Source organism: Zingiber officinale, chromosome 7B (assembly GCF_018446385.1).
Source record: "Zingiber officinale cultivar Zhangliang chromosome 7B, Zo_v1.1, whole genome shotgun sequence".
NCBI lineage: Eukaryota > Viridiplantae > Streptophyta > Magnoliopsida > Zingiberales > Zingiberaceae > Zingiber > Zingiber officinale.
The window spans coordinates 92,130,412-92,156,918 of NC_055999.1; the positions used below are offsets into that span (position 1 = coordinate 92,130,412).

At 38.2% G+C, this 26,507-nt stretch overlaps 2 protein-coding genes across 2 annotated transcripts in view; both read right to left on the reverse strand.

Moving 5' to 3' along the window:
• Positions 1–5,361: 5,361 nt before the first annotated feature.
• Positions 5,362–6,379, reverse strand: LOC122003930 (photosystem II reaction center PSB28 protein, chloroplastic-like). Its single transcript, XM_042558896.1, has 2 exons — positions 6,230–6,379; positions 5,362–6,125 (listed from the first exon to the last, which is right to left on the reverse strand). Exons 1-2 carry the CDS (start codon positions 6,306–6,308, stop codon positions 5,638–5,640), a joined length of 567 nt encoding a protein of 188 aa, XP_042414830.1. The 5' UTR covers positions 6,309–6,379; the 3' UTR covers positions 5,362–5,637.
• A 15,652-nt stretch (positions 6,380–22,031) lies between these two features.
• The window catches only part of LOC122003932, a 39,974-nt gene continuing 35,498 nt past the window's right edge, over positions 22,032–26,507 (reverse strand). The window contains exon 2 of the mRNA XM_042558897.1: positions 22,032–22,578. Within this exon, the coding sequence (XP_042414831.1) occupies positions 22,419–22,578 (160 nt within the window). The 3' untranslated portion in view covers positions 22,032–22,418. The remainder of the gene's footprint in view (positions 22,579–26,507) is intronic.

The window sequence follows — 26,507 nt, forward strand, 5'->3', positions numbered from 1 at the left end:
TAGTTCATAGTCTATACTGTTACTTCAAGGCCCACGATCTCTTGGACCATTTTAGATAGACAATTCATTAAAATTCTCCTTCTGAAAACTTTCGGTAAGGAGAGAAACCGTTACAAGATGTAGGGGATAATAACAACTTTACTAATCCCTAATGAACTAGGAAAAGGAAAGTCCTGGTTAAGAACCAGACAACGAAAAATTCTAGCGGAGCTAGGCAGTAGAGAACTAGGTAGAGGGAATCCTAACGATGATAGACAATTGAAGTCCTAGTTAGGCAATTGAAGTCCTAACAGGGTTAGGCGATGGAAGACTTAGTTGAGAACTAGACAGACTTAGTTGGAAACTAGACAAACCTAGTTGGGAACTAGGTTAAGTCCAAGATGGGTCAGCTAGGAGCTGAACACTTGGCAAAGGGAAAAGTTTTGGAGGAGTGAACGCCAAACAAATAAGCCTAATAAATTAGATAAACCAAGTATTAGGTTTTCATATTTTTGTGTGTTGCTTGCATGTTTGTGTTGTAAGAAGATGCAATCGGACAAAGATTCGAGAGATCAAAGCCTGTTCAGGAGAACTGGATCAAGTTTTGAAGGGTAAATTGTTCTAGTTTACCCTAGAAGTTTTCAGGCAACTTGAAGGTTTCGAGCGACCCGGAGGTTTCGAGGGACTTGAAGGTTCCAGTTGACCCAAATAGTTCCCAGGCGACCTGAAGTTTAGTCGACCCTAGAGCTTCCGGTCGACTCAAGGGGAACTTTATTGGGTTCACGTGAGTCAGTTCTCGGATAAATTTTAGCTGAGCTCCAGGAAACTGGAGGGTGTTACAGTTAACCGGGAGGTCAAAACTTAGTTTGAAGAGGATCAAATTTACAACTGAATTGACAGGGATCCAGGCAACCAAAGGGAGGTCCAGTTGACTGGAGAAGTACCGATCGAGTTGTATAAAAGGGAAGTTGAGGTCATGTCTTCCATCAACTCTTTTAATCATCCATCTTCATGCTAGTGCTCATAAAGTATTCCAAACTCTACTCGTGTGGTCTTGGAAGTGACAGGAGGAGTGTCGCAACACGCAGGATTTCCAGTCGGACTATGACAAGTTTGTTTTTACTTACATGCTTATTTCTTATACTACTATTTATATTTTGTATTGTAATTGCCTTATCACTTGTAACAGTTTCTCTGCCTTTGGAATAGTCTGGAAAGGAGAAAGACATTAGTGGATAATTGCTTTGTGCATAGCCTTAGATGTACTAACCCTGAAGGATTGTGAACTAAGTAAACAAATCGGGTGTCATCATTTTGTTCTTATTTTTTTACTTTTGTTATTCCACTGTGCAAACTAACAACTATGATAGAAGTGATGAAAAAGACAATTAAGCAATTCATACCCCTCTAATGTTGAAGTGATCCTACAATTGATACCGAAATCAAAACATGCTAGTAGGGTTTTTGATTATAGGCCAATATCTTGCTGCTTAGTCTTCTACAAAATCATAGTAAAGCTATTAGCAAAGCGACTTGTAAATGTTGCAGATCATCTCCTCCACCCAGCAACATATGCATTTGTCAAGGGGTGATATATTACAAATAACATTCATCTCGCTCAAGAATTGATGAGAAAGTATGCTAGGAAGAGAATGTCACCCAGATGCATCTTAAAAGTGTATTTACATAGGGCCTTTTATTTTGTGCACTGAATTTGTACATGATGTGTTCACAAGGCTCCAGTTCCCTTGCATGAGTTATAAAATGCATCATCACCACATTCTTTTCCTTGAGCATTCATGACAACATCTATGGTTTCTTGAAAGGTGGAAGAGGACACCATGAAGGGGATCAAATGTCCCCTTACCTCTTTAGCATCTACATGAAGTATATGACATGGTTATTGCATCAGCACACTCTGAGATCAGACTTTCATTTCCACCCCAAATGTGTTGCCTTGAGGATTGTGCACCTAGTGTATGTCAATGATCTCCTACTCCTATCTAGAGGGGACACTACCTCAGTCACTACTCTAGTAGAATGCCTTACATAGTTTGGTTAAATGACACGACTCACGACCAACCTAGACAAGTCCAGTATACACATGACTGGAGTAGATGCTCAGACCAAAGCTCAATTGCTAGCTATCACAAGCTTCTAGAAGGGGGCCATGCCCTTCAAATACCTTGGGGGTACCTTTAGCCTCTACGAAGCTTAGGATAGTAGATTATATACTTCTTATGAACTCCCTTATTAGGACGATCCACTCTTAGTCGAGGAATACCATTTCCCATGCAAGCAAAGCATAACTTATTACATTAGCATTGCAGGGAGTTGAGTACTTTTGGATGTCTATATTGCCACTCCCTTGTGGGATCATGGACCAGACCTACAACACCTATTGACGCTTCATGTGGAGGACAAAGTATCCCCCATTTCATGGTCAGAGTTGTTCAAACCAAAGGAGGAAGGAGGTCTACGCTTTAGAGATTTGAAAGCCTAGAATCTTGCATTATTAGAAAAGGTGTTGTAGCACATCCAGGAAAAGACAAATACCCTATGGATACATTGGGTTCATCATACTTACCTTAAACAGGATGGGGTATGGGAGTGGTAGGTCAAGCATGTAAACTCGTCACTAATAAAGAAGATATTGCAAATCTGAAATACCATACTAACAGCAACAACATCTGCATAAGGGGCAATACAGAGGCTAACCACATGGTTTAGTGGGCAAGGCAAGGGCACACGATAGACATATGACTTCTTCAAGGGCCCAAGTCAGAAATAGCCATGGGCGCCAATAATGTGGCAGTAGTTCTTACATTCGAGCCATGCATTTACCTTATGGATGTTGGCCCATGAAAGGCTACCTACACGACTTGTATACAAGTCCCTTGGCATCTACTTAGCCTTGACACTTCATCATACATCAGTAGCTACCTAAGGATATCATTGTAAGCCTCTATTATATATATATACATTCACCTTTCATTTAAAAAAAATTGGGATACCTTCAATTATCTAATTAATTGATTGTATTAACAAAATAGAATGACAATTTCCCAAAGGGTGCCCATGAAGTTTTTTAATGCCCAAAAGGCACACCTAAGTTTCATTCTTCCCAAAAGACGCACCTAATTTTCATTTTTCAAGGTCAACTGTTGATTTTTTTCTCTTTTTTCTCTTTTCTTTCTTCTCTCCTTTTCATGATACATCTATCCTCTTAAATTAAATTTTGATTTAAAGTTTAATAAATAAACATCCAAATTTATTTATTTTTAATTTTAAAACTTTAATAAAAAATATAAAAATATAAAAGAAAGTTAATAAACAATAAAGAAATAAAAAACATATATTTTTAAATATGAATAAACAAATAGAATAAAATAAATAACTAGAACTGATTTTATTAATAAAAATAATAATAAAATAAAAAATTATTGATTTTTAAAAAGTAGCACCACAACTTAACACACTAAAATTATTAATACCGTTGTGGAGCTTATTTTTTTTTAAAAAATAATAAAGAATAATATATTTGAACTCTGGAGTACTACAGAAACCTATAGGAGTTATGGGTCCAATCGAAACTCTTTAGGCCTATCAATGGATTTTGACTGAAACTCATTGATGGACCTAGGAGATTTGAATTTATAAAAGTTGACATGTAATGGAAAGGGTAGTGCAGTGAAGATATTTATGGTGTGCATGTCTGGTTCTGATAACCCTAAGTTATATGTATGTGCTAATTGCCTTAAAGTCAAAATAGTTTGCAAACTTTCTGATCATTGCTGTTAATGATTTCAAGATGATATCTCTAAGCACATATATATTCTGAGACACTTCAGAAACCTATAGCATTTGGAATGAGTCCGATCAGAACTCTCTAAGTCTATCAATAGATTTTGACCGAAACCCAATTGATAGACCTAGGGGATTTGAATTTCTAAAAAGTTGGCATATAATCGAAGAGAGTAGTGTAGTGAAGGTATTTATGGTGTCCATAACTAGTTCTGACATCCCTACGATAAGTTATGTACGTGTGAATTGTCAAAACAATGACAATTATTTGAATCCTCTGAAAATGCTTTAAATGATATTTTTTGGATTTAAAACTAGATTGTTATGAGTTTCACCAAATAACAAATATAGATCTTTGAACGAGTTTTGATTTGACGCGTAGAATATTATGTTCTGATACCCGAATCAAAAGTTATAACCTCCGGAAATAGACAATTGACACATATACATAACTTACTGTAGAGATGTTAGACCAAACATGAACATTATAAATACCTTTACTGCACTATCATCTTCCCTTACATGCCAACTTTTCATAAATGCAAATCTCCTAGGTCCATAAATGAATTTCAGTCAAAACCAATGATGGACCTATATAGCTTTAATCATAGCCATTCTAAATGCTACATATTTCTAAAATGCCCTAGAGTCTATTTGTGTCTAGAGATATCAAATTTGAAGTTATTAACAACAGTAATCAAAAGTTTTTCAAAATTTATGATTTTAAGGCAATTGACATGTACATAACTTAGTGTAAGGATGTTAGAATTAGATGTGAGTACCATAAATATCTTCACTACACTATCCTCTTCCATTACATATATCAACTATTCAAAAATTTAAATCTCTTAGGTTCATCAATGGGGTTCTCATTGATGAACTTAAACAGTTTTGATTGGACTCATTTCAACTCTTGTGAATTTCTGTAGTACTTCGGAGTTCAAATATGTTATTCTTTACTATTTTAAAAAACTAGCACCTCAACAGTAATAATGGTATTAGTGCGTTAAACTATGGTGCTGATTTTTAAAAATTAATACCACAACGGTGCCGGTGTGTTAAGCTCCAAAGCGATTTTATATTTCATTTTCAAAAATTATTTTTATTAATAAAATAAGTTTTCATTATTAATTTTATTTTACTTTATTATTCGTTTATAATTAGATATTAAAAAAATAGAGAAATATTTTTATTATTTTTTTTATTAACCTTCTAGCGTTAAAATTTTAAAAAAATATTTAGAGGATTATCAGTTAAAGTGTAAATTAAAATTTACTTTACTTTAATTTAATTGGAGAGTAAAGAGAAGAGAAAATTCTACCGAAGATGAAATTCATCATTCTAACAGTCTCCTACAACTATCTCACATGATTAAAAGAGAGTAAATCATGAAAGAGAAGAGAGAAAAGACGATACATGAAAAGAAAAAGACAATGGTTGATAGAGGGATAAAAATAAGAATTAGATACGTCTTTTGGCGTCTTTTGTGCATTCGAAAACTTCACGTCCGCCCTGTAAATATTACCGAAAATATAATTGTTGGATTTCAATAGTAGGGAAAAAAAGCTTGTGCGTTCGTTCAGTCAATCATAGTACCCATTTCAATCAGAAATATCTTTACAAATAGAATTACGTTAGCGAGTTCTGGCCCTACTATTTCACTCTTTGGATATTCTTTGACCAAGACTATGGTCTATGAATCGATTAGATTTAAGTCAACAAGCTATTTGGTTTGTGGAAAGACAATTTAATTTGTTGGATCATCCAAATGCTCTATGAAAAATCTGCAACGGAGAACACAAACGACATATTGCAATGCCTCCGAGGAGAAGGCAATCGACATTGGGGTTACAATTACTTGTTTTTGACAAACTGCAAGCCATTTGCCTGAGAGTACCTCTCCATGAACCTCATGAACCTGTCCCAATCCCTCGGAGTCCTCATCACGTATTTGGCTTCGATTCTCGCAGGCTTCCCATTCACAAACTTGGCACTCACGTCCACAGACTGCAGCACGCCTTCCTCATCGATCATATAGAAGCCGGTGATGTCTCCCAGCTCGCTGGAGGAGTCGAAAACAGAGGGCTGCTCGAAGGAAAAGATGGCAACCCCATTCGTACCGTCCCTTGATTGGGTGAGCCTCACATCTGGTATTGTTTGCTCATCCGTTCCCTGTATGAATTGGATTGCCGGCTTCACCATCATCAGCACTGACATCCTGGAAAAGTGAGAATTGTGGCGATTCCATCTCGCCCGTCGAGCTGTGGGCGGTGGAGGTGGAAACCGCAAAGATGCACCAGAGATAGCAGTTTGAAGCTTTGGTCCAGCGACAGCAGGGGAAGCTACAAAAGGCATTGCTAATTAAGTCTAAAAAATCAAGAGCATGCAGGAGAGCAGGCTCTTCGTAGACAATCATGTGTTAATAATCGAAGCAGTAAAGCAGAACCTTGGTGGGATAGTTGGTTCTTGGGACATTTGGTGAAGTTTGGAGAAGAAACAAGTGCAGAATGCATGGCAGACACCATGTTAGAGAATAGGAGGAGTGGAGAAAGGATGAGGAAATGGAGAGATTGGAGAAGACGAGCAGTGGCGTGTGAGGTGGGATGGGATAGGAAAGAGAGGAGGAGGGGTGTGTGTCGTGTAACGAGGACAGCCAACCGTTCAACCCGTCCATCATTCTCGTGTTACGTTGTGTTGTATTCCTAATCAGAGATTACATTAGCAAAGAACTGAACACAGGCCTATTCCCCGCGAACCACTTACAAGTTATGGGAGGGAAATTGGACTTGCATCACATTTAAATCGGAAGTTCTATAACTAAAATAGGGGTGAACCAAGTTGAATTAATTTAAGGGTAACTTTGTATGCACTCCCCATTGGTAAACTCAACTTTACATGCAGTCCCCATCCATGAAAAATTTCCTTTTCACTCCCCAGTCAAACATATTTACCTAATTGCCCATGATATTTTTAGGTACAAAAAGTCCAAAAATCAGTATAAATCCTCTTAAATTCAGTATATTAAATTAGAATCTAGTATATTTTCTATTAAATTGAGTACGATTCTTTTTTTCACCTCAAAATATACTCGTTTTAGTTTAATGTGCTGAATTTAATAGAAAATATACTCGATTTTTAATATAAAGTACTGATTTTAAGAAGAATTATACTCATTTTTGGATTTTTTGTACTCAATTTTTGACTTTTTGTACCGAAAAAATATGGATTAATTTCAATAGAAAATATACTCGATCCTAGTATAGAGTACTGGATTATAGTGTAAAGTGCTGAATTTAACAAGAATTATACTTATTTTTAGACTTTTTATACCTAAAAAATAAGAGGGATAATTTTGATAGAAAATATACTCGATTTTTAATATAAAGTACTGACTTTAAGAAGAATTATACTCGTTTTCAGACTTTTTGTACTCAATTTTGGACTTTTTGTACCTAAAAAATCTGAGGGGCAATTTAGGTATCAATATTTGCATGAGGAAGTTGAAACAAGTAATACTTTGCATGCAGGGAGTGGAAACAAAGTTTTTTAGGCATGAGGATTGCATGCAAAATTACGATTACCATTGAGGATTTTTTTTCTAATTTACCGTTAATTTAATTAGATGACAAATTTTATATTAGAACCGCCAGCCTAGATGGGATGAATAACAAATGCCATTAAGTTATAGCTTAAAAGATTCTTCGTAATTAGTTAGCAAGGTCAGAGCAATCAAAATAGAAAGAAATGAAAAGAGAGATGTAACATGGTTCAATAGCCCAGGCTAATCCACAGCTATTGATGATCGTGGATCATTCTCAAACACGTGGATCATTCTCAAACAATCACTACTTTTGTCCTTCTCAATTAATATTAGAGGTAGAAAAATCTCTTACAATTCAATTGAATGAATTACATAAAGGTCACAAGGAAACTCACATATTAGTACAAGAAGAGTCAGACATGGCTAGAAATATTCGTAATTGATCTTCCATCAAACCCTTCTTTTATAGAATTCTTTCAATTTATTTAGCTTTACTATCAACTGAACATAGTTGACTTTTCAACTATTATCGTCAGCAAATTTAACTGTTTTTTACTTTAAGAGTAGTTCCTTCAATGCTAGCTCTGGAATTTGTCATCAGTTGAGTCATAGCCGACTCAATCATGAACATAAATATTATGTTTGTGTGTAATTGGCTCTAGTCGATTGTTCAATGGACTCAGCTTCATATTGATTGCTTATTATCAATCGATTGAACCAAACCACGAGTTGGTCTATACTCCAAAACTCCTTATTCAGGGTTTAAAATTTCATAAGGTCCATCAGTAGTAGAATAGACAAGATAACCACAAATAGAAATCACTTTTGTTAGACGTTGAGTCCATGACTCAACCTTCAATCAACTAGTATTTAAATATTTGTCGACCGGTACAATGATTCTAACCACTTCTAAGATCATATTCATTTATGTAGAGATTATACCCTTGCTTAGGTACAATTTTTCAAAATACAATTCATTAAGAGTTTTACTTTCACTTTAAAGTTACCTCCTGTTAGGCTACTTATCCCTCAGATGCACCTAGTGTGTAGCTTCTCCTTATTCCATCCTTTACGCCTTCGCCTACATAATTCGCTTCCTCGGCTCAGTCACACTTTGATGCTCCTCGTCTTATGGTCCCCTCGATACTCCACATGATCTTTCTCCTTCTCTTGTCCTCGCCTCAAAACACCCTCACCCTATGAATTATTCTACTCTCTATCAATTGATTTTGTTGTTTGTCGAATTTGTAAGTCAAACGCTTGCATCACTGCATTGCCATTTTTGTTAGTGTTAATGCCTTTAGACAATCAAATTGTAATAGAATCACTATTATGCAATTACACAATGATTATTGAAACTATTCTATTATTATTAATTGGTAGGTTGTAATAAAAGATTTAAATAATATCACAATTTTAGTGATGGATGATTTATGATGTGGGATGACTTGAACTTAAGTAAGATTTATTTTATATATGTGTTCATTGAGTTTGTAGGGACTTGGCAACTTGCACACAAGATGTTGTTGAAGGATGGTATAGGACATTTAACAGTTGAAGTTCTAGAAGCAAGGGTTTTGGGAGAATGGAGGAAGTCTTAGATGAGATGTGTGTGTGTTAGTTCTTGTAAAAAACTTAAGCCGCATGAATTCTAAAACATAAAGAACTCACATCTAGAAAATACAAGAATACGAATATCTAGTTTCATCAATTAAACATGACATAAGAAAATAAAGCATAAACAAATATGACAAGGAATTTGATTGAAGAGTCATCCTTATCTTTAGCGTCGTCCAAAAATAATCTCTATAGAAGAAGATGCAGTGGAAAGAAAAGGAAGGTCTTCCAAAGAGCTTAGGGGTAACAACACCGAAAAGCTTTAGGTCAATGAGGAACCAAAAGCTCTGTCAAGATTAAACCCTAAATCCTTGGGACCAACCCTATATATAGTGGACATATATTATCAGCACATAGATGATAATAGATGGGAGACTATAAGTTCTACACATACAAAATCTACATCCAATAACCGAAACCCAATAAATCTAAGTTAGATCACTTTAATGAGTTCAGTTTATACTTATATGTACAACTTACAATTAAACCCACCAAAAATAGATAATAACCAACAGTGTGACCTTTGGGCGGTGGAAGACCTAGAAGCATGACTTTTGGGCAAGCAAAGAAAGTCTTGATGGCACTACCTTTAAGCATGTGGAAGACTTGGGAGTGTTGCTTTTGGGAAAGAAGTTCTATTGATATATATAAAATCTTGGAAAGCAGGTGAAGTCATGATAGACAATTAGTAATGTGATTTCAATGTTTATGTGTTTTAATAAAGTGTAAACTTGGATTATAGAGAGAGCCTTCAACTTAGGGACATGGGTTTTAGGTTATAGTTGATGTTCAAGCTTGATTCCATAGTTAATCTTATGAAGGTATAAGTAAAGATGAGTAAGGAAAGATCCAATTGACTCTATTATTAAGTCAACTACAAACTCTTTCCTCACGAATAAAATGCTCTTTGTTGGCTTGAGTTGATCGAACATGAAGTTAAGTTCACTCAACAAGATCTGAGCTGACAAAACTTCAGATAAGAGACACACAATGACTCTTTGATTTGAATTTGAGTCAATTAAAGAAGAATTTAGACTAAAGAATAAGTTCAAAAAGTAGTTGTTGGCCAATCATATGAAGCTTCCCTATGTAAGTTTTGGCTATGTTACACAAAAATCACACCTGAATTTTAGCTTTTGTGGCCATGATAAATGGTGGAAAAAAGTGATCGCTTGTCCCCAACGTCTCTGTCAACCAGTTCTCAGGCCAACACTATGTGGCCATAATAAATGTTATTATAGAAGGGTGTTGGATTTTATCTTCTTTTTGGTGAGTTCACATGCAATTTGTTAACATGTGGATTCATGCCATTAAGAAACAAACTTGTTTGTGATCTAATTAATAGTTATTGAGTTTGTATTATTGGACGTGGAAGTTTTATATGTGTAGAACTCTTTAACCCTCTCCATGATTAATGATAGGTTGATAACAGATGTAGAGATTTTGACGCTGACACCTAAATTCCTCTGGAAGACCAGCCCCCCTTGCTCTCTTTCTTCTGTAGGGATCGCCTGATCACGAATACTACATGAAGAATAATGGAAATTCCGTTGCATTCAGGTTCTTCACAAATTTCAATTTATGTATTTATTTTGTATGTAACAAGATCCTTATAGTTTTTGTTGTCATATGTTCGAGTTCTTGTTTGTTTTAGAATTCATGGCCATAAGGAGCGTATTAAATAGGAATCCATTTATTTTTTCTGTAAGAATAAAGATCATACAGGTGTGTTAAGAAAGGTAAACTTTTAAACTTTGTTAGTTCGAAAGTCAATTTATGTTGGCTCGGCTCGGCTTGTTTACAACCCTAGTTATTTTTTCATTTGATTCTTCGTGACTAGCTATCAGTGCTAGTCCGATGTATTCTTCTTTTTGAACTCAGGTGACGATATTTCATCCCATGTGGCCTTGAGGTTTTTGTTTTTGGACTTGTTTGACCCTTTATTTTTCAATCTTGGGCAGTTATCCCTTAAATGCCCCTCTTCGTCACAATTATAGTATCTGATTTTTCTGTTACCTCGTGGTTTTTTCTTGTCCTGCATCTTATTAAGCTTGTTAGATTTAAAGAACTTTTTGAACTTACTTACCATATATGTTTCTTGATCCACATCGAGGGACAACTCTGAATCTAGTTCGATCTTCCTTGTGTTCAGGGAGATGTTGTTGTTCGGCTCCTTGCCCTTTCTTATGCCTGAACATCTAGACTCATGTAATTTAAAAGTAGAAAACAAATTTTCTTATCTACTTGCTTTGAGATCCTTGGAAATGTAGTAGGCATCTATTATTGACGCTCATTCAGGTGTTCTCGAGAATGCATTTAGAGTATACCTTATTGAATCCCGCTTCATTACCATTTCTCTGAGGTTGTTGACTCTAGCGATCAGTCCCTTGATTTTCGCATGTAGATGAGCCACCATTTCACCCTTTTCCATCTAGAGGATTGTTATTTGATTCCGGAGTAAGTCCCATTTCGCTAGCTTAGCCTCCGAAGCTCTGATCTGATTAACTTCTTATGGCGGTAGAGCGCTCAGCAGATGGAACTTTACTTTATCGTTGCCCACGAAGTCCATCTGCTGCTTTTTGGTACATAGGAACTCCTCCATTTCTTTGTCATCCTTGTCCTTAGGTCTTCAAAAACACATTTAATAGTTAGAAGGATTTCAAAATCAGTCTTAAAAAATGCTTCCGTACAACACTTCCATAGCGGGAACTCTCCCTCGAACTTTGATGGGTGAATGCTCGATCCGACCATCATTTTATTGTTTCAGTTGACGATTAGCCCTTCTAAAGTGTCCTAACTTTGATATCACTTGTAGGTCCTGGTGAGGTCGACTAGAGGGGGGAGGGGTGAATAGCCCTGAAAATTAAGTTAGAAAAATCTCTTGCTATTTGAACTAAGCAATGACACAATATTAGAAAAACCAAATAATTAACATAAAAGATATGACTAAAAGGTAAAAAGACTCGAAAAAAATTACTTGATTATAACCTAGATGGTGTTAATTCAAGGCAGTTGAAAATCTTACTAAAAATGCTCCCTCGTTGAAGGTGAAGTAGCTTCTTACACACTTAGAAAGCTCAGGAATTAGAATTGAAATCAAAACAATTGTTGTTCTATAATTCCTAGCTCCAAGGGGTTTTTTATAACCTCCTGGACTAAGTTACTATTGCTTGGAGGCGCCTCTAAAGCCATCCAGGGTGCCTCTAAGTAGATAGAACTTTATCCACTTCTCAAAGGTCAGCCAACAGCTATTGTTCATTGGAGGCACATCTATGGAAATTCCAGGGGGCCTCCAAGAGAGGCGCCAGGGCGCCTCTAAATGAGGTGCGAGGGCACCTCCAAGTGAGGCACAAGGGCACCTCCAAAAGGGCTCCAGGTCGTTTCGAGCACTGTTCATCCGAGAATAAACAACTCCAATCATTTGGGTGAAGCTCCAGTCATCTGGAGTTGAGTTCATTCAAATCAACTCTGATCTTCTCCTCGAATATGCTTCCTCCCTGGGTTCTCATCCCTCAAACCCTCCGCGCGCGTTCTTCTCATCTACCGATGTACTTTTTCGTAACTTGGATGCACCAAGGTCATTGACCTGTTTTCCTTGCCACCCTTTTCGCTCGCTGTGTCTTCCGCTCGACTTCTAATATTCCTAAGCTCCTGCACACCTAGACATAAGATATCAAAATATTACATGACCTAACTGTTGGTGCAATATCCCTCAGGTCAAGGTTGACCTGGTTGACCAAGCTTGAGTCTTGGTTTGAGTTTCGATGTTTGACAATACAAGACTTTGATGATATGGACAAGTGCAGGTTAATGTAGGGTTTAAGTTAGACCTTCATTATCTAAAAGGGAGTTTGCCTTCTTAGTGGGAGAATGTAGGGTTTAACTTACGCATTCATTACCTAGTGGCATGAAGGAAGTTGAGGCTATGGGAATTAGCCTAACTTAAGTGAGGTATTGTCAAACATCAAAAAGGGGGAGATTGTTGGTGCAATATCCCTCAGGTCAAAGTTGACCTGGTTGACCAAGCTTGAGTCTTGGTTTGGATTTCGATGTTTGACAATACAAGACTTTGATGATATGGACAAGTACAGGTGCAGTTGTTCATTTGGGGAGATTGTTTGGTGCAATTCCCCTCTGATCAGGGTCTGATCAGGTTGGTTGAAGAAGAGTCAAGTAGGTCAAGGTTGACCAGATACCTGACTGGAAAGTCCTGGTGAGTGAAGCCAGGCAGAGGAAAATCTTAGTGAGTGAAGCTAGGTGAAAAACCTAGTGAGTGAAGCCAGGCAGAAGAAAAGTCCTAGTGAGTGAAGCTAGGCAGAAGGGAAGTCCTGGTGAGTGAAGCCAGGCAGACGAAAATCCTAGTGAGTGAAGCTAGGCAGAAGGGAAGTCCTGGTGAGTGAAGCCAGGCAGACGAAAATCCTAGTGAGTGAAGCTAGGTGAAAGACCTGGTGAGTGAAGTCAGGTAGAAGAGAAGTCCTAGTGAGTGAAGCTAGGCAGAAGGGAAGTCCTGGTGAGTGAAGCCAGGCACGGGGAAATCTAGATGGGTCAAGGTTGACCAGACATCTAGTGAAAGTCCAAGTAGGTCAAAGGGATTGACCGGATACTTGGCACGAGGAAGAAAAGTCCAAGTAGGTCAAAGAGATTGACTGGATACTTGGTAAGAGGAGAAAAGTCCAAGTGAGTCAAAGGGATTGATCAGACACTTGGTGAAAAGAGTCCTAACTGGTCAAGGGTGACCGGAAGCTAGGTTTTATGTACCAACAAGTCATGGTTGACTAGATGTTGGTTTAGGGAGGCTTTGGACTTGGTTTTGGGCAAAAATCAAGATCTGGATTGATCAGCCGATTGATCCAACAGATCTGGATTGATCAGCCGATTGATCCAGCAGATCTGGATCGATCAGTGGATCGATCCAGCAGACCTGGATCGATCAGCCGATCGATTGGATCATGCCCAATCGATTGGCCGATCGATCGGGTGAGTCCCCGCGAACATAACCCCTCTGGATCGATCAGTGGATCGATCCAGAGGTTCCAATCGATCAGTGGATCGATTGGGAGCTGCTGTTTGTGCGCGATAAGCCTTGGATCGATCAGCCGATCAATCCAGGCTATTCCAGAAAGCACAGAGACTCTCTGGATCGATCGGTTGATCGATCCAAAGCCTCCCTGATCGATTGGGAGCGTTCCAATCGATCGGGATCCGACCGTTGGCGTCGTATTTAGCTGCAGACGAGTGTTTCCTTCAAGAGACCTTCACCGATTCATCTTAGATCCTCGACAGCAACTCCACAGCTCTCTCTAAGCTCCAGATCGCCATTTCTTGAAGGTTCTTGGAAGCTCTTCCAAGTCAAGAGGCGGATCAAAAGCAAGAAGAAGAAAACTAGGGTTAGGGTTTTTACTGCATCTCTTGTAAGCTTTTGCTTATTCTTTACTACCCTTTCTTCTACTTGTATTGAGAGTCTTGTAGGGCTTCTCCGCCTTCGGTAGTTACCGAAAATGAGTGTTTATTAGTGGAGGTGTGTGTGTGTGTGCGTGGATCCTTGGACTAGTCACCTCTTGTGAGGTGGATACCAAGTAAATCCATTTGTTAGCATTGTTGTATATTGTTTCATTGTATTTCCGCTACGCATCACTTGAAGAAACAAGCAACGACGAGCACCTAGCACGCGATGAGCTATTCACCCCCCCCTCTAGCTACTTTTTGGACCCAACAAGTGGTATCAGAGCAAGGTCGCTCTTCACCGGAATCATCGCCGGAAGGGGCAAACAAAACAAGCAAAGCTAGAGGGCGAAGAAGTTGGAGCAAATTCATCAAAGTTGAAGAATTTAAGAAGCTCAACTTCAAGATGCAATTCCAAGATGGACTTGGATTTAACACAAGGGTGGCTCCACCATACACATCCACAAGCTTCGATTCTTGGAAATCAAGAATCGAAAATTTTCTTATGATGGAGATAGAGCAATGGTTTGCTCTAATGGAAGGCTTCAAAGCTCCAACAAACTCTAAGGGCAAGCTTCTCAAGAAAAGCAAATGGAGCTCGGAGCAAATTCAAATGAGCGAGGCAAATGATAAAGTGACCAAGCTTTTAGTCAACTTATTGCCTAGCCACATTTTGGCTCAAATCGGAGAATTCAACGATGCCAAGGAGCTTTGGAGAAAATTGGCAACAATCCATGAAGAACCCTCCACTGTACCGAATCAAGAGGAATCCAAAGAGGGCGACTCATTGGAGCGAGATCAAGAGGAGGACTCCGAAGTTGAGAGATGCTCAACTTCCGAAGAAGAGGAAGTCCAAGAAGCTTCATCCTCAAAGGAGTGCAATCAAAAGAGCAAGGAAGGAGCATATTCCTTGTTTCATGTACAAGAGGATGAAGAAGAAGGTGAAGCCTCCACCTCTAGGATTGAGGGGGAGCAATCTTCATTGACACCAGATCAAGAGCAAGAAGAATCCTCCACATCCGGTTCAAGAGAAGATGAGGATGAAGAAGCTTCCACCTCCACAAGTCAAGCAAAATTGAATGGAGGAATATCTTCGGATCAAGAGGAAGCTTCTACCTCCGGATCAAAAGGAGAAGATGCCACCTCTACAAGCAAAGGTATAAACATTTAAATTAATGATAAAAATCATATCATATGCTTTGAATGTAGGGAACATGGGCATTACAAAAATAAATGCCCTAAATTGGCCAAGAAGAAAGGCCAAGTGGCACAAAAGGGCAAGGTGAAGCCCAAGGAGACCATCCCCAATACAAAGAAGAGCAAGGAGCATATTATATGCTTCTCTTGCAATCAAAAGGGGCATTACCGAAGTCAATGCCCCAAGGGGAAGAAGATGGTCAAGGCTCAAGGAGGAAGGTCAATTCAAGGGGGAGCCTCTAAGGTAAAAAGAAAGGTAATTTTCATTGAGCCTATTCCCTTGCATAATGGTAAAAAGCATGCTAATTCAAGTTTATATCATTTTAATGCTATTTACCATGAAAATAGGAGGTATGATAAAATTAAAGAAAATCATGTAGCTTATCATGCTAAGACTACCACACCTAGGATTAGGAAGGTAGATAAAAATCTAGGCAATCACACTAAGGACCATAGTTATAAGCCTAGAAACAAAAATGCTCATGGGTGTAATGAAAAATCAAAATCTAAGGATTTAATGATAGAAAATCAAGTCTTGAGGTCAAGGCTTGATAAAATGGAAAAGACCCTAAAAAGGATAGAAAATATCCTAAAAGGGCAAAATGAGCATAGCCTAGGTCTAGGAGCACAAAGGTCATCTAATGGCCATAGAGGTTTGGAATACAAACCCAAGGCTAAGAAGGATGTGCCCTCTTACCATAGGGTTCCATATAATTATGGAACCAACCCTAGGTCTAGTGGTCAAGTCAAAAATACTAGGAAGGTTATTCCTAAGAGTATTTTTGCAATAAATGTGACTAAGACTTCTAAGAAGTCTAAGAAAGTCACTAACAAGGTCACAAGGGAAGCAATCCCTAGGGTTGACCTAGAAAAAGTGACCAAGGCTTCTAAGAAGCTAAACAAGGTCATTAGGAAGGTATCTAGGGAAGTTATCCCTAGTGAATACCTAGAGCATCCAAGGAGCACCAATAGGTTTTGGGTTCCTAGGAGCATCTTCTCTACCCCATAGATGGGTTAGAGAGTGTCAACTATAAGTGGAAGGGTAGTTAACCCAATCATGATAAGTTTGACACTCAAGGAGCATTTTCAAGGTTATTATTAACCTTTGGAAATGAAATGAATTTATGATTTACTCTTTGAAAGAGTAAAATGTGCCAAAACTTGAGAAGTATTGATTTTATTTTAAAAATGACACATATTGGGAAAACATAAGGAAATACCAAGTTGCGATTTTGGTATTTTCTTAGTGCTACTCTTGTGGAAAAATGAAATATGCCAACACTTGAGGAATATGCTTAGTTTCAATCGGCATAAATTTTGTCAAGATAATTAAAAATGTCAATTTAGATTTTGCCATTTTTGTGGAGCGTTTAGAGGGCAATCTAGGTTAGATTTTAAGTTAGCTAAGGTTTAAGGACACTTAGATAGGTAGTCTAGGTATTTTATCTATGCTAAACCTTGTCATGATTGTTTGCTCACTATATGCCATGACATCATGATTATTTTTGCATTCGTACCTTATGATGAAAAACACAAAAATACCATGTCATGACATACATACATCATGTAGTTATAGGAAATTTTCCTTTGAAAATTATTTCTTTTTGATGTATGTCATAACATTATCATGCATTATGTTTATTTCCTTAAAATTAAGGATAAATGGCATTTATCAACAGGTGATATAAACAAGTAACATCCTTGGTGGATGTTTGCCACTCAAAATGCCTAGATAGAGATGCATGATCCCTAGATTAGGGCAAAACCAAAATCTACATCTCACAAAGACCTATAAGGTGACTTGTATGTGTTTTAGTGCACAGTAGATACAAGTGAGATGTTAGGATGATGAACAAAACTCAAGATGTTGATTTAGTGCATTCTTTTGAGTTTTAAGTTCATCAAATCACATAGTTATGTGTGTTCCCATCATTGGGAAAGCTAATGTACAAGTCATGTGCATTAAGCCCAAGGAACATGGTGGGATATTGGTTTTTAAAATATTTTTAAAATGCTTTTTGAAAACCTTGGTGAAGGATATCTTTTGATAGTAATCACTATTGAAAAGTTAAGCATAAACTTGGAAGAAAACACTAAGGTTTTTGCAAGTTTTCAAGTTTATGCCAATCTTGGAAAATATGAAGTATTTTCTTATAAAACTATTTTTCCATGATAATATATGACCTAAATAATGTCTACACAAATTTTCACGATTTTTAGAATTTTGTAGAATTTTCTAGGAGTTTCTGAAATTGGCTGAAATTGAATTTCAGCAATTTCAGGTCTCCAATCGATCAGTGGATCGATTGGAGTGCCTCAATCGATCAGCCGATCGATTGAGAAGGCCATCCTCGCGAGCAGAAGCTCGCTGGATCGATCAGTCGATCGATCCAGACTGGCTGAATCGATCAGTGGATCGATTCAAAGCAGTTCAATCGATTGGGACCCAACTCCAATCGATTGAGGAAGCTGATTTTGGCTGGGAAAGCCTGATTTCAGCATTCCAAACCAGGTTTAGTCGAGAAAACCATTCCTAACCCCTCAAAATACATTTGTATACATGAAAAGGGTGTCTTCAGGTTGAAAACAAGGATGAATTGGTTAAGGGAGACTAGGTAGAAGTTAGGTTGAGGTTTGATTTCATTATTAAATTTTTGAACCTCAAAACTTCTAAATTGGGTTTCCTAAAGGTTTAAGGATTCCAAGTCATTGTTGGTGCAATGACAGAAGTCACGACCATGTCTTTAGGGGGAGTTACTCTTTAAGGATATGAAAACTAAATTTCATACACCGTGGAAGGTGGTTAACCTTCCTTAGTGAAAGATGCTCAAGGTTGAGCATTGGATTACAATGGAGAGTGGATATCTTCATTGTTTAAGTTGTAAATGCTCAAGGTTGAGCATTTGTCTACATTGGGGGAGAATGTAGGGTTAAGGATAAATGAAAGGTATGGGATTTTCATTATCGGGTTGATCACAACGAGTGAAGTTGTGAACAACGGTGAGTAACTCTTCAGGGGGAGAGTTTGTTTTGTTGTGTACCCAAAGATGGAGAATGTTTGTGATGTGTGCCAATAGGGGGAGAATGTAGGGTTTAAGTTAGACCTTCATTATCTAAGAGGGAGTTTGCCTTCTTAGTGGGAGAATGTAGGGTTTAACTTACGCATTCATTACCTAGTAGCATGAAGGAAGTTGAGGTTATGGGAATTAGCCTAACTTAAGTGAGGTATCGTCAAACATCAAAAAGGGGGAGATTGTTGGTGCAATATCCCTCAGGTCAAAGTTGACCTGGTTGACCAAGCTTGAGTCTTGGTTTAGGTTTCGATGTTTGACAATACAAGACTTTGATGATATGGACAAGTGCAAGTGCAGTTGTTCATTTGGGGAGATTATTTGGTGCAATTCCCCTCTGATCAGGGTCTGATCAGGTTGGTTGAAGAAGAGTCAAGTAGGTCAAGGTTGACCAGATACCTGACTGGAAAGTCCTGGTGAGTGAAGTCAGGCAGAGGAAAATCCTAGTGAGTAAAGCTAGGTGAAAAACCTGGTGAGTGAAGCCAGGCAGAAGAGAAGTCCTAGTGAGTGAAGTTAGGCAGAAGGGAAGTCCTGGTGAGTGAATCCAGGCAGAGGAAAATCCTAGTGAGTGAAGCTAGGTGAAAGACCTGGTGAGTGAAGTCAGGTAGAAGAGAAGTCCTAGTGAGTGAAGCTAGGCAGAAGGGAAGTCCTGGTGAGTGAAGCCAGGCACGGGGAAATCTAGATGGGTCAAGGTTGACCAGACATCTGGTGAAAGTCCAAGTAGGTCAAAGGGATTGACCAGATACTTGGCACGAGGAAGAAAAGTCCAAGTAGGTCAAAGAGATTGACTGGATACTTGGTAAGAGGAGAAAAGTCCAAGTGAGTCAAAGGGATTGATCAGACACTTGGTGAAAAGAGTCCTAACTGGTCAAGGGTGACCGGAAGCTAGGTTTTATGTACCAACAAGTCATGGTTGACTAGATGTTGGTTTAGGGAGGCTTTGGACTTGGTTTTGGGCAAAAATCAAGATCTGGATTGATCAGCCGATTGATCCAGCAGATCTGGATCGATCAGCCGATCGATTGGATCATGCCCAATCGATCGGCCGATCGATCGGGTGAGTCCCCGCGAACAGAACCCCTCTGGATCGATCAGTGGATCGATCCAGAGGTCCCAATCGATCAGTGGATCGATTGGGAGCTGCTGTTTGTGCGCGATAAGCCTTGGATCGATCAGCCGATCGATCCAGGCTATTCCAGAAAGCACAGAGACTCTCTGGATCGATCGGTTGATCGATCCAAAGCCTCCCTGATCGATTGGGAGCGTTCCAATCGATCGGGATCCGACCGTTGGCGTCGTATTTAGCTGCAAACGAGTGTTTCCTTCAAGAGACCTTCACCGATTCATCTTAGATCCTCGACAGCAACTCCACAGCTCTCTCTAAGCTCCAGATCGCCATTTCTTGAAGGTTCTTGGAAGCTCTTCCAAGTCAAGAGGCGGATCAAAAGCAAGAAGAACAAAATTAGGGTTAGGGTTTTTACTGGATCTCTTGTAAGCTTTTGCTTATTCTTTACTACCCTTTCTTCTACTTGTATTGAGAGTCTTGTAGGGCTTCTCCGCCTTCGGTAGTTACCGAAAAGGAGTGTTTATTAGTGGAGGTGTGTGTGTGTGCGTGGATCCTTGGACTAGTCACCTCTTGTGAGGTGGATACCAAGTAAATCCATTTGTTAGCATTGTTGTATATTGTTTCTTTGTATTTCCGCTGCGCATCACTTGAAGAAACAAGCAACGACGAGCACCTAGCACGCGACGAGCTATTCATCCCCCCCCTCTAGCTACTTCTCGGACCCAACACTAACTTAACTCAATTGATCATATCAAAACTAACCCAGAGTACTTACAAAAAGATGTCAAGATTTTCAATTCCTACCAAATACATGATAAATCTAGTAGGAAAAAAATTATTTTCAAAATCAATTTTGAAGGGTTAAAAATTTATTTTATCTATTATTTTTTAAAATGCCAATTATTAAAATTGCTTGTGGTAAAATAAAAGAACAAAATTTTGATTAGTATATCTTCTATTAGAATTTTTTTAGAAACAATTTTTCTGTAAAAGAATAACAGTATTATGTTGTTAAGTAAAATTTTGAAATTTTTGCCAATTTAGAAAATTTTAAATATTTTTCTATGCAAAATCACATTTATGAAAAATAGAAAATTTCTGAAATTGAATTTTTAACAAAATTTATTTTTCTGACAATGTATTTACTGATTTCTCATACTTAGAAAAAATTTCAAATTTTTTGGTTAAACAAAAAATTTCTATAATTTTTTTTAAGTTCGATTTGATTTATGATACATAAAAAATTATTTCAAATGAATTTTCACTGCAAACTTTTTTCTATGTTAGCAAACAATGCACTAAATTCCTGGAAAATTAATCATATTTTTTTTCTGATATTTAAAAAAATTTTGAAAAAAAATTAATCCTAAATTTTTTATGTGTTCAAAGAGAGATATATTGAGTTAGAGGAAAAGAATGCATGAATGTATAACTCGAGAGGGTCAAATTTAATATTTAATATTTAGAGTTTGGAGATAAATTTAATATTTAATATCCCAATTGGTTGAGCTATGCCCGTTGTGATATGAGTTCAACTGAATTAAATTAGATTTTATGAATTTAATTTGTGTGTCTAAGTAGGCAGAGATTATGGAAATACAAAAGCATCCGAGACGGCAAAAGACGCAAGCGGTCATGAAGGACGACACAGAAAGAAGCCGACAGACTTAATGCATATGAAAGACAAAAAGATGCAGAAGAGTACTCCGATGGGACGAAGGCTCACATGATGTATCAGAGGGATGAGAAGAAAGAAGGAAGACTGCTCAAAGAGAAGAACGGAATTAAGTTGGGATGAGCTCTATTCCGGGCGACTAGACAATCACCCAGACGACTAAAGAAAAAAATGGTCAAGTCCAAACGTTAACCATTCCAGCCCCGAAGTCCAGGCACTTAGAACATATCTAAGCTTCCGGATGCCATCGCCACATTAGTAAGAGTCATTGTGAAATGGATCAGGACAACACCCACATTAACAGATTCCAGGTACTCAACCACTTCCAGGCGATCGGAAAGCGAGGATTCATCGAGAGCCATTAGTGGACCATTGCTAGAGTGGATAGATGTCGACAAATCCAAATGCTCGGACCGCTAATTTGAATCTCGCATAGGGATATCATACATCCACGGTGTTCAAATCACTATGATGTTAGGCTCTCCGTGAGAATACAACTGTGCTTCCCATATTTAGGAGTCATCTATGTTTCCTATGTGCTTCCCATATTTAGGAGCTATCTATGTTTCCTATATTTACTTTGGTAGTCGATGATAAACTTTTATAGAGCTGGACCGATCACTTCTAGGATTAGCCATGTGAATAACTGATAGCTGGATTAACAAAAAAAAAAGTACCAACTTGCATCTTGAAAACACAGAAAATGTCAGTTCTCATCTACAATGGTACCCTGAACATCCGTAAGCTATGTCTGATTACTCCGACAGATCACCAAATGGTCTACAATATTATCTCAAGCTTACAGTAATGCCTTATATATTAAAGAAAAAGGGGGAAATATGTTTATAAGATACATTGGCACTGTGCATGGTTAAATTACAGCTCAAGTGATTGGTTTCCTGTTCCTTGCCTGCGAATAACAACTGCTTCTTGCTTTGCGAATGGCCATACGATCCCTCAGAATAAGCAAATCGTTCGTCTCCCATGTAAGGCATTAAGAATGGAGTTACTACACGTCCACTAAATCTAAGCAAGAAGCCAGAAATTTTTGTGAGTCCTAGTGTTGAGGAGATAGCCACCATTTTGCCCCTTCTTCTGAACGCCTACGCAAAGGCACTCACTGTTCTCGATCAGGAATTCTGCAATGCTTGTCCCTTTGCTCGAGATGCTTCCACCTATCCTGCACCTGAAATCGAAACGTTCATAAAACTCCACTTCTGTCAACTAATACTGAAGTTGCTTATTATCCATGTAGTGGCAAAGGAAATCATAGTTACTTATGCAAAATAACAGTATATAGACTTCATAAAAGCAAACTATATTCTTGGTACCCTATTTCTCATGCAATGTAAAACTTAATGGCTCATTTATTTTAGTTAGATCTTAGAAAAGTGTAGGAGGTATAAAGGGAAATGAGACAAGGATAATGCAACAAATTTCTTCCAAATAAATTTCTCTCGTTCTTAGTTCTATACTTAGTATCTCCAAGAAGTGATAAGTAAAGAAATCTTCTCTTATTTTGTGTGTTAGAAAGGTCAAACAAACTTAGGATATTTTAAAACAAAAAAAAATGGAGATATGCCATATACGGGATACACTTATACATGGATGAACGATATTGTTAATTTGGTTCAAACTAAAAGTGTTGAGCAATCCACCATGGCTATGAGCAGAATTCTTTTGGCACGCGAACTTTTTACCACCGGGTTGTCTATCTGACCATTCACTATGTATACTCTCTTTCAGCTGGAGACACGAAGACATACTCCTTTCTGATTCTTCAACACGTGGACTAAACATTCAAATTTCTAAAATTAGGTAAAAGGAGGCATGGATACAGCAATGAAGGGACTGAACACTTCAGCTTGTGTAAAAAATTAATGACTTTAAAGGGACCTTTTAAACTACTAAATAGGGAGGGAGCATTAGGGCCGCATCTCAGCCTGAGCAAAAGTTGCATCCAGGAACTCCCAAGAGTTGCAGATGCAATTTCATGTACAACCTGGAAAAACACGACTGAGGGATACCACGGTGGAATTGAGAAGGAAAGCCTATATGCTGGGAGAAGCAGAAAGAATGCTATATCAACAATAGGTAAAAAAACTGATTCCTAAAAAGCAGTGATAGATGCACGATGATTTTTCATGACCTGTTCAAGTAAAATGGGATACGAAACCAAGTGGTTTCCATTTACAAAGTAGATGGTGATCACATGTGCTCTCAACAAGAGGTTACTGAAGAATTTGTGGCTTTCTGTAGAACTTGCTGGGAACAGAATCAGACTGCACACTGAATGAACAAGCTGTTGCTGCTAGACCAAAAATAAATTAACAACAAACTGAAGATCTATGTAGGAACAAATCCTAGGACCGGATGGCTATTCTTCTTGCTTCTTTAAACAGTCATGGGAAACTAATAATAATCACTTATTGACAGTGATGTTATAATTCTTTGCCTCAAGTTCACTGCTGAAACTCACACAAAAATTGTGCTAGTGCCTAAAGTGAGCAATGCACAAGGGGTTGAGAATTATAGACCTATTGCATGTTGCAACGTTTATTACAAAGTTATGTCCATGAGTATGGCTAGCCGGCTTGCCAAAGTTCTACACAAGCTGCTTTCCTAAAAGGATGAAGCATTATTAATTATGCCCACCTGGCATAAGAATTGCTTAGACAATATAGCAAAAGGCTTATATCCTTCAGGTGCGTGCACAAGATTTGACGCCGGGGATAGAATACTGATTATTTTGTGGGCGAATTTTCTCAGAGGAATTGCAGAGAAAGAAATAGAAGGAAGAAAATTCAATAAGCGTAGAGGAGTCACCTCTAGGTTTAAGTGAAAAGAAATTTTATTAAACCAAAAACAAGATGTCTAACATCAACCCAAATAAGTGTTTAAATAGTCTAAAAATCCTTTACAAAGTGAAACTAACAAAACAAACCCTAAAAGATCAAAATTAGGTCGCTTGGCGACCTGGTCCACTTGAACCACGGTAGTGCCACATGACCATGCCCTAAGGTACGATTGTGCCAGGGAACACGACCAAGCAATTTTGCTTTGTCAAGGAACACAATGCAACATGGCCGTGTCAAGGCTGGAAAACTCAATTTCACCTCATAAGGACACAGAATGAAGCATGCTCATGCTAAGGAATACGGGTTGGCCATGTTTGTTGTTGGAAACCTCGATTACGCCTTGCCAGGGCATAGAATAAAGCACACTCGTGTCAGGGGACCATGAACTAGTTGTTCTTCTTGATCCTCCTGCATCAGCCACCCCAATTAAAAAGAACTCATCCTCGAGTTTAGGGTAACGTCATCCACATCCATAGAGTAAGGACTTAAGTACTTCTCATTAAAGAGGTTAAAAGTCTTCAAATGGCTATGGAGGCGCAACCTATACGCGTTATCATTGATTTTCTATAAAATCTCACATAGTCCAATTTCCATTCCTTGAGCTTGTTATCCTCGCCGACAGGGAAAGGATCTCGGATTAATACAACCCAAACAAAATCACTAACATCAAAAAGTACCTGACAATGATGATCATCGATTCGTTCCCCATATTGGTATTGCTATCATCAATAGTCTATTTCACATGCTCATGAATATCCCAAATATGCTCTTCCATCTCATCTACTTTTGGATTAAAGTGTCTCATGCATGGAATGGCGGCTAAATCTAGTACCCTAGATGGGTTCCGTCCATAGACAAACACAAAAGGGCTTGAACCTGTGGTTTTGTTCTTTGATCGATTGTAGGAAAATTTTGCTTGAGGTGATGCTAAATCCCACTGCTTTAGTTTAGATCCTGCCAAACATCTCAATAGGTTACCCAAACTCTGATTCATCATCTCAATCTAACCATCTGTTCATGGGTGGTAGGCACTGCTAAAATTCAAATGTGTCCCTAATTTTCCCAATAGGCACTTCCAGAATTTATTGATGAATTTGGTATCACGATCTGAAGTGATGGATTGATGAATACCATGTAAACGTAAAATATCATTGAAATAAAGATGGAAAATCTGTACGACTTCCATAGTCTTTCGGCAAGCTACAAAATGGGTCATCTTCGAAAATCTGTTAACCACAACTAGGATAAAATCAGAGGATCATTGGGTGTGGGACAAACCCAATACAAAATCCTTGTTGACGTCAACCAACGAAGCTTCATGAACTGGTAAAGAAGTGTACAAACCTGCATTGGTGAGGGCTCTCTTAAACTGGCACACGTGACACTAATCCACAAAATGAGTTACATCATTGGTTAACTTGGGCTAATAAAAATCAGAAGAGATGAGAGTTAATGCCTTGTCTTGGCCAAAGTGGCTTTCATTATAAAGCACACATAATCTGCGGCAATCTGCTGCCGCAATGAACGGAATACACAACCATAATCCATGAAAAAGATCATTATGCAGAACAAAATCATGGTGATGACCTTCTTTCACCTCCTGAAATATCCTTCCAAAGGAAGGGGTCAGCTGTATACATGTCGGCAAAAATCTCAAAGCCTGTAACCCTAGTGCCCATGGTAGTAAGTAGTGAAGAATAATGACTCAGGGCATCCGCTATAGGATTTAAATTCCTTGTTTGGTGCCTTAGTGTAAAGGTGAATTCCTGCAAGTAAGCTACCCACTTGGGCTGTATACATGTCGGCAAAAATCTCAAAGCCTGTAACCCTAGTGCTCATGGTAGTAAGTAGTGAAGAATAATGACTCAAGGCATCAGCTATAGGATTTAAATTCCTTGTTTGGTGCCTTAGTGTAAAGGTGAATTCTTGCAAGTAAGCTACCCACTTGGCATGTCGCCTACTCATCTTGTGTTAGTTGTTGATGCATTTCAGGGCCTCGTGATCGGGAAATAGAATGAACTCTCTCTGTACAAGGTAGTGTCGTCAATGCTTCAAGGACTGAAATATGACAAACAACTCCAAGTCAGAAGTAGAGTAGTTCCTCTTGGAATCCGATAGCTTCTCACGAATATAATCCTTGTCTAACAATTCCAATATTTGTCGTTGTAATTCTTCGATTTCCTTAGGAATGAGTTGATACGCTGGTTGATTAAGCAAACTCAATCCCGGAACAAGATCAATTTGGTGCTGGATATCT

Bases quoted from the DNA above. Each gene is read 5' to 3' on its own strand.
- LOC122003930 (XM_042558896.1), bottom strand. From the start codon at position 6,308: ATGGTGTCTGCCATGCATTCTGCACTTGTTTCTTCTCCAAACTTCACC. The intron at 6,126-6,229 runs GTTCTGCTTTAC...TGCCTTTTGTAG, and splicing joins GAACCAACTATCCCACCAAG to CTTCCCCTGCTGTCGCTGGA.